The sequence below is a fragment of the Paramisgurnus dabryanus genome, chromosome 1, assembly GCF_030506205.2.
Source record: "Paramisgurnus dabryanus chromosome 1, PD_genome_1.1, whole genome shotgun sequence".
Classification (NCBI taxonomy): domain Eukaryota; kingdom Metazoa; phylum Chordata; class Actinopteri; order Cypriniformes; family Cobitidae; genus Paramisgurnus; species Paramisgurnus dabryanus.
The window spans coordinates 75397954-75410171 of NC_133337.1; the positions used below are offsets into that span (position 1 = coordinate 75397954).

The window sequence follows — 12218 nt, forward strand, 5'->3', positions numbered from 1 at the left end:
CATCACAGATGTTTACAGCAATGAAATCAAACTGGGCAGCTCAATGGAGGGATAGAGACAGAGACAAACTCTCGCTCTCTGAAACCTGTCTGGGCCAGAAGTCGAGACCTCAAAAATACCACACTCACTTCCTGAGATTCCTGCATCACTGCAGTTTGATTCTGAATTAACATCTCAATTAATTCACTGCATTTTCTGCATATACATATATTAATAATAATTTAGAAAAAAATTAAGATTTAAAATCTGTTGTGTCCAATCCAACATGAATCTCTTTTGTCATCACCCCCACCTCATTTTTTCTCAAAAACAAAAGCTACAACACACACACACACACACACACACAAAATGAAATTTCCATCCTCAGCATTGCAACCTCAGCCGAAAGGTCTCTGCTGGTTTGGGAGTTGTGACCGCAGTATGGTGCGGCTTTCAGATTCTGGGGCTATTCTAAACAGAGCTGACTGCAGCTGAGTGGAGGAGCAATCGCAACCAGATGTGCGCTAAAGCCACAGAGCAGCACTGAACTGAGTCGGGTTGAGCCGCCCCTCCACCCAATTAATGTAGCCAAAAAGTGGATCGAACAAAAGAGTCCATACGAGCTTAAAAAAAACACAGTAATGAAATCCAATGTTCCAGAAGTCTCATTTCAGAGAATAAGAAGAGCTGCAAGAGCACCAGAGGACTTTCTCTGTTTCTGGAAAAAACACACAGACTTCTGGATGCTTTTGGGCTTCATCTCTAGTGTCTAGTTGATGTATGAAGTTTGGCAGAGGACTACAGGGCCGGAAGCTTAAAGTGGGAGTGCATAATGTATTAAGTCCATAACAGGTAGAAAAGATACAAGTACTGCCTATGTGAAAATTAACTTCTGCTTTATTTAAAAGTTAAAATTTTACTTTAGTTAATAAAGAAGTTAATTCATAGGCTTGTCACAATAGCTACTTTTCATAAGTCTGTAAAATGCCTTAGAAATAAAAGCGGTAGTATATAGTATTGTCTTTTTAAGACCATATATGTCACTGATTATATATGACAGGGGTGTCCAAAGTCGGTCCTGGAGGGCCTGTGTCCTGCAGAGTTTAGCTAAAACTTTCCTCAACACACCTGCCTCAAAGTATCTAGTCTGCCTAGTAGGACCTTGATTAGCTGGATCAGGTGTGTTTGATTAGGGTTGGAATAAAACTCTGCAGAGACACCGGCCCTCCAGGAGTTGGAGTGGACACCCCTGATATATGACATTAAAATAGCACAATAATGCAAGTACATCCTTTCTAAGAACACAACTTAGATTTTTAAGGATATTAAGATAAAACGTATAAAATATGAAATTGGAATGTAAAAAAAATATATTCCAAATATTTAAAACAAATAAATATTATAAAATATGCATTTCAATGTTAAATAGCTAAATGTCATTGTTCAATGTAAATCCCAGCTTCACAGGGTTTATTGATTTACTCTGATCGCAGCTGTGAGTATGCTCTATTACACGCAGTTACGTTAAAATAGCAACACCTCAGAACAAAACACTAGGGGGCAGTTGTGCACCCAAGTGATGTTTTTGGTAAGGCATGTTTGTTAAAACTAGTTATATTTTCTTAGAGGCGGGGTGCAAGATTTTTGAAAAACACTTTAGAAAAGGTAGTCGGGCCGAGTAACAAAACACACTTGTAGCCAATCAGCAGTAAGGGGCATGTCTACTAACCAACATCGTTGCCTGGGTTGCGTATGTGTGGGGCGGGTCTAGCATATTTGTTTAGGTGATTTCAAATGTCAACATTGGCTTTCAGAGATCATGCACTCCGCCTTTAATTAAACTAAGGCCTAGTCGTGGCTTAAGCTAATCCCTGTCCAGGAAACCACCACTAGATGTTCTGGTTATGTTTCAAATTACTTTTTATTTGTATAGCTCTTTTCATTGCCTCTCTCTTTGAACAGAGTAGACATGCTGGCTTGTTTACGTTAATTTCCTCTTCTCACGTCGGAGATGTGGGTTGTAGCTTTGAAACCAATTCCAGTCAGATTTATTCTTTCAAACTGTATGTGGGTGATTCTCACGAAACCATTGAAACACCACGGCACTAATGATTTTAGCTATAAAATGTGTAATATAGTAATATTAAAAAGCATCAGAATTAACACAATACTGTGTTCTACCTTGCACAATGTGTGATTTCAACATAAGAATTTATAATTTGTCAATTTTATCTCATTTTCTGCTGAAATTCTCATTACCGCAATGTGTCCGGCTGTGTTTGAACATGCGTTATGTTGTAATTTAATCAAATTAACACAAAAATATTTAGAAAAAAAATAAATGGATGTTTTGCTAGACTACTTAAGATGACAGAAAAAATATTTACTGAATATTCATGTATAATAATAATAATGAAGAAAAATTAGGAAAATGATGTGTCCATGCCTGACGTTCTCATCCTCCGCAACACTTTTTGAGAACAGTTTAAGCACACATACAGAATTTTAATAAAGTTTGATTTTGAGTGACCAAGCACATGGACCAGTCACTTCAAGATGGCTACCAGGTAAGATAATTTTTTTACAGTTAATTTGAAATATTGTCTTGTCAGAATGCTTACACAACATTTTGATTATCATTACCGCAACAGATGCTTATTAAATGTTAATTTAATTAATAGAAGCATAATACTTTGATTTTAAATGCATGTGCAGAATCTCCAAATTATGTTCTTTCAGGTTTGTCATGTCATTTTGAAAATATGTCAGTGATGATGTTTTCTGACTGTTGCGGTAATGAGATTTTTTAGGACTAATTTTTTAAATTATGTTACAAAAAGTGTTAAATGATAAGTAAAAGTGTTTAAACTAATGTTCCCATTTACTCCAGACTTTGTTTTTCAATGTCTGGTGGGAAAAAAGTAAATTTAAGCAATTTTTACATTTTCATGCTTGACATTTTTAAAACCAAGTTTTCGTGAGAATCACCCATGTATTCACGAGAAAAACACAACATTTCAGCTTGAGTAATGCTTTCTGTTCGCATGTCACTGCCCACTCTGTGTGTGTGTGTGTGTGTGCACGTGTGCGCATATATAGACCCTGAGCTGCACATGCCTCTCTTCCGAGATAGACAGTAGTAAAACTACCGAGGTCATGTTCACTTACGTGTGATAATTCGATATAGCCATTATCTCCATTTAATGAGGTATCAAGAAACATGAAATGACACTGTATTGGTATCAACTAGTGAAACTGTGATATTATATAAAGTTCACCTCGAACACACTAACATGACCTCACCCTTATCACTCGTCTGTCTGTCACCTGTCAGCGATCTTGTTTATGATCTTCATTGAGGAGAAAACAACTAAACTTATTCAATAAACTCATTATATTCTATCATCACATTGTCTGCTGTTCTTCTCAACTTGTTTATCTGTATCAACCTCATGTTGGAGTTGAAGTGTTAGCTCAAGGGTTATCTTTGAGTACCAGATACAGTCATTTTCCTGATGGAGAGACATCAATTGACACCAGCTCCCAAAAACTGTGGGCTTGCTCTTATAGCACAAAAGTGACTCTCTATCTCACCTCGATGACATCCGTCTTAGCATCTCCCCAGTAAATCTTTCTTTCTGTGTAGTCAAGTGCCAGTCCGTTGGGCCACCCAAGAGATGTGTTGACTAGCACCAGCCGGTCTGTACCATCCAGAGCAGCTCTCTCGATCTTTGGCCATTCACCCCAATCGGTCCAGTACATGTACCTGTGGTGAGAGGTGGAAAATAGCATCCCTTTAGCACAACAATATTAACTTCATATTGTAATTCTATACTACAGGAAATGAAATTTTAAATTCTGATTTAACATGCAAATACATCAAAACATCTCTTTATGCAAACCGAGCATGTTTGTGTGTCCTGATGGATATGTGTATCAGTGCAGCCGGATAAGTTCAAACCAAGGGGCAACCATCCGATCTCTGATGAAGCCTATACGGAAGTTATTTAAACTGCAATTCATCGACTGGCCGCTAGAGGCTGGCTACAAAAGTGATTCAATTCCCATAGACCTCCATGTTAAAATCCCCAACTTACAGCATAAAATAATGTGTTTACAGCCTGGTTCAAATTTTTTTGTTCTGCATAATTAAGGGTGTGGCCACTTGAGTGACGGTTGAACAGCCACTGCTGTCACTAGAGTCGAGCCAGGCGGGCCTGGTTTCAGCAACCAGTCACCTCACCTTCACCCACGTCTCGCCTTTATACCTATTTTCGGATATTCGCGAGTGATGTGGTGATACGCGGCCAAGATGTCGACGGCAGGCACCGCCTACTTTCAAAAATGATCTTCAGAAACCTTTGGGTGACGTCCATCTTTTTTTACAGTCTAGGGTTCAAAGTTTTTTTTTTTTTTAAGAGTAATGATAAAGAGGGTGGTCTCACCCTGCGACAGGGTCCAGCACGATGGCTCTTGGCTCATCCAGATCTTCTGATATCAAAATCTTTCTCATAGTTCCGTTCAGCCGGGTCACTTCAATCCGGTCTGTGCCAGTGTCGGTCCAGTAAAGATTCCGTGCGATCCAGTCGACCGCGATCCCGTCCGGGTGATCCACCTGCGACGTCACAACCAATTGAGTCTCGCTTCCATCCAGGTATGACCTGCGAATAGCTTTGACATCATCATCCGTCCAGTAGACGTGACCGTCCACAGGGTCGTAGTCGATAGCGATGGCGTGGCGGATGTCGTCAGTCTGAAGCACAATGTCTGTAAAGTCGGGGGTGTCAAGAGATATTCTGCGCAGGTCTGTGCGTCGGGCCAACAGGAGAAGTTGAGTGGCACCTGGTGAAGGGTGAAAGATAGCATTCAGAGGTCACACAGTGTTATATCAATAAATCACAGTTAAGGGACTTGGCTGATCAGATTAAAACGCGTTTTAGGGGCTGTTAAAACTTGGTATTAAGATGTGTTTTCATCGATCGGATCACAAGTGGATGAGAGAGACACATCAAGTTAACACCTGGTATTTAAATCCGTCTCTTTTGTCCACTTTCGACCGCTTCTGTCCTGAATACTGTGAGGGGGTGGTCTGTGAGACGGTGAGCGAGTCTGTCTGCTGTCATTCAAATGCAAGCAGGAGTTATTATGAGTTTATATGGACGCAAACTAATATTATGTCGGAGTATGCTGCTTGTGTAGCAATTAAACAGTATTTTTGTACATTTATATGTTAGAGCTTTCTCTGAATTTCTAGCGCAATTGATGAAATAAGATCGCACAACTTTCACACGCTTGCAAAATGAAACTGCAGAAATCAGCAGTTTTAGTTTTATCAATGAAAGGCAAAAAATAGCGCTGTTCACAGTGTGTTCACACCAGAAGTCAGAAAAGACGTAAAAAACATTGTGTTTAGTACCTCAGATTAGATAAATGGGCAGAGAGAAGGCGGTCGTGTGTGGCTGTTCGAACACATTCAACCACATGTGCGTTTAAACTACAAAAGCAATCCGATCTAAAGGGTTTTCGACTACCTCTGAATGTGGTTGAAAGTGGTCGAAAGTGGACGAGCTCAAAACGTTTTGAACACTGTTTGCCCCTGGCATTAACCTCGTCCACTTGTGATCCAATTGATGAAAACGCATGTTAATGCCAAGTGTAAACAGCCTCTTAAACGCTTGGAAATGCAAGGCGTGCTGCACTGCCTCTTTTTTGGTCACTTTAAAAAAAAGAGCAGTGCGCCCAGAAAGCCCATAAACGTAGCGTGTGTATGATTTAGGCGCATCAATTCTGCACCCGGAATGTGCATAAAAATGTCAAGGTCAATAACCAAGTTTTTTTAATATGACAGTTTTACGCAATTAAGAAAAACATATCAAAATACGTTTGATACTTTACTGATTATATGAAACGTACCTATTATATGTGGGTGATTCTCACGAAACCATTGAAACACCACGGCACTAATGATTTTAGCTATAAAATGTGTAATATAGTAATATTAAAAAGCATCAGAATTAACACTATACTGTGTTCTACCTTGCACAATGTGTGATTTCAATATAAGAATTATAATTTGTCAATTTTATCTCATTTTCTGCTGAAATTCTCATTACTGCAATGTGTCCGGCTGTGTTTGAACATGCGTTATGTTGTAATTTTATCAAATTAACACAAAAATATTTAGAAAAAAAAATAAATGGATGTTTTGCTAGACTACTTTAGATGACAGAAAAAATATTTACTGAATATTCATGTATAATAATAATGAAGAAAAATTAGGAAAATGATGTGTCCATGCCTGATGTTCTCATCCTCCGCAACACTTTTTGAGAACAGTTTAAGCACACATACAGAATTTTAATAAAGTTTGATTTTGAGTGACCAAGCACATGGACCATTTACTTCAAGATGGCTACCAGGTAAGATAATTTTTTTACAGTTAATTTGAAATATTGTCAGAATGCTTACACGACATTTTGATTATCATTACCGCAACAGCTTATTAAATGTTAATTTAATTAATAGAAGCATAATACTTTAATTTTAAATGCATGTGCAGAATCTCCAAATTATGTTCTTTCAGGTTTGTCATGTCATTTTGAAAATATGTCAGTGTTGATGTTTTCTGACTGTTGCGGTAATGAGATTTTTTAGGACTAATTTTTTAAATTATGTTACAAAAAGTGTTAAATGATAAGTAAAAGTGTTTAAATTAATGTTCCCATTTACTCCAGACTTTGTTTTTCAATGTCTGTTGGGAAAAAAAAGTAAATTTAAGCAATTTTTACATTTTCATGCTTGACATTTTTAAAACCAAGTTTTCGTGAGAATCACCCATGTTCTCCTAAACACAGCCATGATTAAAAATTAGAGACCTCAGGTTTTTCTGCTTTATACAAAAAAAAAGTTATCTAAAAAGTTACATTTTTTCTTAACTGCACAGAACAGTAAAGTGTAGACATGAAGCACGAAAAGACTGACATGCATTTAGTGTGTGTGTGTGTGTGTGTGTGTGTGTGTGTGTGTGTGTGTGTGTGTGTGTGTGTGTGTGCGCGTGTGTCTGTCTGTCTGACCATCTCTGCAGGATTTGTTGTCATCCAGCAGTTGGACTCCAGTTGGACAGGCACACTGGTAATATGGTTTAACTGGTGACAGCAAACACAAGTGAGAACATCCACCGTTCTTCAGAGAGCAGGTACTCCGCACATCTGTCAAACACACAAAGTGTTTCTTGTAAATGAACCACATAATGACTTTATAAGGATATTTTTATGTTCACATAACCAACTGCATCCTGACACATAAACCCACAGGAGTCTTTCCACCCAATCACAGCACACCTCCGTGTCATCACATAGACCTCTTCACACCGACACACATTGTTTAACCCTAAGAGCAAGATACGTTGAATTGAAGTTATGTCTGTGAAAGAGGAGAGAGAGAGAGAAGAGAGAGAGAGAGCGAGAGAGAGAAAGAGCGAGAGAGAGAAAGAGCGAGAGAGAGAAAGAGCGAGAGAGAGAAAGAGCGAGAGAGAGAAAGAGCGAGCGAGAGAGAAAGAGCGAGCGAGAGAGAAAGAGCGAGCGAGAGAGAAAGAGCGAGAGAGAGAGAGAGAGAGCGTGCAAGTCTTTAGCAGATACAGACAAACAGACAGAAGCTCACCATAGCTATACAGGCAGACAGAAAAACATAGCTGCCACTAGGCATAGGCCGGTTAACGGTTTAAGGTATAATGAGGTTTTTAAAAGTCATGGTTTCAAAAGCACTAACATTTTCTTTGATACCGTTTTCAAGGTATGAACTGTGTTTACACAAAAAAATTAAATCATGTAATTGAATTCATGTTTACATTTCAATTACATATTTTTGAAAGATTATTCCCATTTAAAGGCTTTATTTTTACCTGGCATAAACGTTGTATGATGCTTAAAAATAACATTTATTGTGTCCAGTTGAAAAGTTATTATGTTTTTATACGCAGACATTTAAAAATAACACATTTTAGTTTTACAATGGCACTACCGCAACACAATGGTATTTTTGCTTACGGTTATCATACCGCCAGAATCTCATACCGGCCCATGCCTAGCAGCCACAGTAGGAAAGGTTGGGTCTGGACTCCTCACTGTGACTCATACCAAACCAAGACAGAGCAGCACTTTCTAACAGAATGCACAGATATACAGAAAATCTTCTACCAAAAATAAATTGCATAAACAATACATTTGAAATCCTATCAAACAATGAGAAACTGATATTTCTGTTAGGAGAACACAAGGACTGCTATGGGGCGTTTTTGTGGACAATATTAAAAAGAAATTGCAAATTGTATTTGCAATTGTGTTTTCTACTTGTGGGTGTAAACATTTTTAGCGTTAATTCACATCCTTGGAAACGTTTGTATTAACGACGGGAGTGGGGCTTCTGTCCTTAGTCAAACGAGTTTCTGTTTTAAAGATCAGATGGGGGGCCACATACATAGACTCGCTCTGGGCCCACAAATTTGCTAAAATCCTCAACTATAGGTAATACACTTAAGCAGCAATAGTTAGTCTGTCTGGAACCAAGCTGACTTAAACCACATCACTGTGTGACACTTGCATTATATGTGAACGGTGGTTCGTGCTCGTGTGGTTTGGTCAGAAAGTAAACTTCTGAGTGTTTGTGGACGTGCATTTTATTGTAACATGCTGAAAATCATTGTGCCTGTTTAAAACACTGGCAGCCTAAAAGTCTTTATTTTTGTTCCACAATGTTCCCCATCTGCTGATAAACATGTATTTAGTATGCATAAAACGGATAATTGACTTTTTAAACTTGTTCAAATATATAATGCTTAGCATCGCTTACAAATCTCCCTGATGCTCTGTCTTGACTACAGCGCGAAAGCTTGAGACTCCGCCCACCTGAGCAGCTCATTTGGATTTAAAGGGATACACACAAAAACGGTGCATTTTTGCTCAGACCCATAAAGTGCCTATTTTAACATGCCACAATAAATTACCTATATGGTATTTTGAGCTAAAACTTCACATATGTACTCTGGGGACATCAAAGATTTATTTAATATCTTAAAAACATCTTGTTGAATGTCCCCTTTAACAAAACACTGTTACATTTTTAATAACACTTTAAATGTGTGTTAGGAGGACTATCTCTACGTTGAATTTAGGGCTGTCACCATTACTCCATTCTTTTTGAGGGGTTAAAAAAATCCTTGAGTAGTACATGCCAAGTACTCCTTATAGCGGAATAGCGGAGATGCGGTTTTGATGAAATAAACTAGAAAATGACAAAATTATCAGAAGCATCTCTCTCTCTCTCGTTCGTTCGTTCGGTCGGTCGGTCGATCGATCGATCGATCGCGCACACATACACCGTGCATGTGACTCCTGCATGAAGGCAAGAATCAAAATTTCTTAAGTTAGACAACTCCGCTGCAGGGGGCAGGCATAAGATTTATAAAAACACACTTGAGAAGAAATGCGCAGCAACGCAAAAAGACTTGTTTCTAAAACCATAATGCCAATTTGGCGCTTTGTTTTCCGAAGCTCGTGGATATGGAAGCATATGGGTAGCATAATTCAATTTAGAATGTAATATGCAATATGACAATGCAATATGTAAAATGGCAATGCATTTCTGTATTTAAGTTTACATTTTCCATGCTTGTATGTGCAATGCTTGGTGCAAAATAAAAATGAAAATGTAATACTTTAATTTCCATTTTCCATTTTCTACAGCCCTGTTTTAAATACATATTTTAATACTTTAGAAGTTGCAAAATTAAAATGGAAATGTATTACCCGAACTGACATAATGTGTTTCACAGGGTTAAGCAAAAACTGTAGCAAAATTATAATTTAAATGTAATTCTCCCTAAATGCACATACATTTACAGGTGGGAAACTTGGGATTGCATTTTCATTTACATAGAGCGCAACGGATGTAGCAAAATTAAATTGGAAATGTATTAGCTGGATTGATTAGATGTGCTTTACATGGTCAAGCAAAAACTGTAGCAAAATGATCATTTAAATGTAATTTTCCCTGAATGCATTTACATTTACGGGTGGGAAACTTGGGATTGCATTTTCATTTACATAGAGCGCAACGGATGTAGCAAAATTCAATTGAAAATGCATTCCGAGTTGACCACTCCCCCGCCCCGTGAATCACTGCGTCAAGGCGGGGCCAACAACTTCCATTGCCTGGCCTCTCACGTGGGAAACATGGCGGCAGCAGGGCTGATTGAGAGTGTTATATTCGCTGACCGATTAAGTGTAGCATAAACAGAGAAATATTAGTGTTTATGGAGATTATTACGTGTCTGTAGGTGACAGAACAACAGCGTTGTTTGATCCTCTCACCGAATTGTCTGCATTATCAGACGCTGACAACTGTTTGGTCACAAGTTCACCTCGCACTGTCCTGTGGCTGACTTTCGTGCCTTTGCATTCAAGTAGCCTACAAACAGTAGCGGAGTGGCAATCGGGAGAGTCTGGACTTTTCCCGGTGAACCGGCAGTGTTTTGAGGCTGTGAGCGCCGGTCTGATAATAGTTATACATTGCGAGTTAGCAACACAATCTGGCCACCTGATGTGCGGCCGAATCCCGCTGGTCGAACTGCAGCCTCTCTGCTCAACACAGTATATAAAAAATATAAAAGTGCTCAACCCGTTCGGCAGATCCAACCATGTCTAGGATTTACAAACATACGGGGATCAGTGAGCGACCCCTCACCAAATGGCATATCCTGTTGGCCTTTGATGTAAAAGCACCTGTTTATTGCAGTATGTATGCGGTTAGATTTGTCAAGCAGTCGCGTTGTGCTTTCACACAGTTCGCTGCAGCTGCTGACCGCTGCTTTTGCCTATAAAATGATCGCGTGATTGACACTTCCTGCTGAAAAGCGCAAAAACAATATAACAGATCATCCTTTTTTTCACAAAACAATATACTTTAGATATTATTTGATAGACTAGTAAGTGTGGATTAATGATGTTTAAAATCTCTAGCTGGTCAGGACATGAATGGACCAAATCAGCAGATTAGCAAAGGTTTATTTATCTCCACATATATCATAAATAAAAATTAGCAGTGTAACTTTGCGATATACTTCATTATATTTCCTACTATGCATATATTCCATATTATAGACGAGAGTATACAACGGCAATAAACATCATATGGCAATAAATATAATAAACATAATAAATATTTTTGGCAGATTGATTGCGGTTTGTATTACCCTAGGTTTTTTTTTTTTTACCATCACAGTTCAAATAAACCCTGACTGTTACATATAGTGTATGTATTTTTACGTTGAAAACATTGTTCAAATCTTTTTTTTATAATTTTAAAATACAGAAAACAGCACGGAGTGAAAAAAGGTAGACAGACTGAACTTCGACATAAATACCTTCTTAGTTTGACATGTTTTGTGAAGAAGAAGAACCATTATCTGTTCTGGTAAAATTCTGTTCTTTCACAATAATGCAATAATGGATTATCATTTAATATAACCATTTTACTACATTAAAGCTTTACTATGGTTTCAGAAAATCTGTAGTAAACAAGTTTTGTTGTTGTTGTTGCTTTAAGGTAAAACTTTAAGGTTAATATTCGTAAGGGTCTAAGACAGAGTCATTGTTTTACTGTTTGCCGTTAAACGACCATCTCCACCAGCAATCCGGTTCTAACCAGAGCACCGCATGTAAAAATTGTCGATCTCCATTTCGTTTCATATTCTCCATGTCTGTCTCTTGTATCAGTAAAACTTCAGTATATAGTAACATGAATTTAACTAATCTGTCATGATGCGAGCGAGGCATGTCTAAGGTCTAAACAAGCAGAGGGAAATCACAGATTATTTACGCAATACCAGATTGTTTTTAACATGGATCCTGATGGATGTCTGTTTTATATATTTATGTTTGAGTAGGCTATTGTTGTGTTTAAATATTGTTGTAATATTTGTTTAAATTTAATTATCTTATTGCGAAATACAGAATAGGCCATTTTAAACGTAATTTTTCTTCATACGTTTTGTTTGCTTCTTTAGAACGAATTTCATTTTAATCTATGTTTTGTTAATAACTTTTGTGGATATAAATAAATGGAACATTAAAAGTAGTGAATAAGATAAGCGGATCCTAGCCACAGGTCAGTATAGCTTTCCATTCATTACGCTTCTGCTAGGATGAAAGTGTATAAAAGTACAGAAAGTTAAATGTACGTTT

The 12218-nt window shown here is 37.9% G+C and overlaps 1 protein-coding gene across 5 annotated transcripts in view; it reads right to left on the minus strand.

Moving 5' to 3' along the window:
* Positions 1-12218, minus strand: part of lrp6 (low density lipoprotein receptor-related protein 6) — a 275397-nt gene that overhangs the window by 129136 nt on the left and 134043 nt on the right. For all 5 annotated transcript variants that reach the window (XM_065253367.2, XM_065253369.2, XM_073815902.1 and 2 more), the window contains 3 exons: positions 7053-7187; positions 4425-4821; positions 3574-3745 (listed from right to left, as the gene is read on the minus strand). In XM_065253367.2, coding sequence (XP_065109439.1) covers positions 3574-3745; positions 4425-4821; positions 7053-7187 — 704 coding nt within the window. The remainder of the gene's footprint in view (positions 1-3573; positions 3746-4424; positions 4822-7052; positions 7188-12218) is intronic.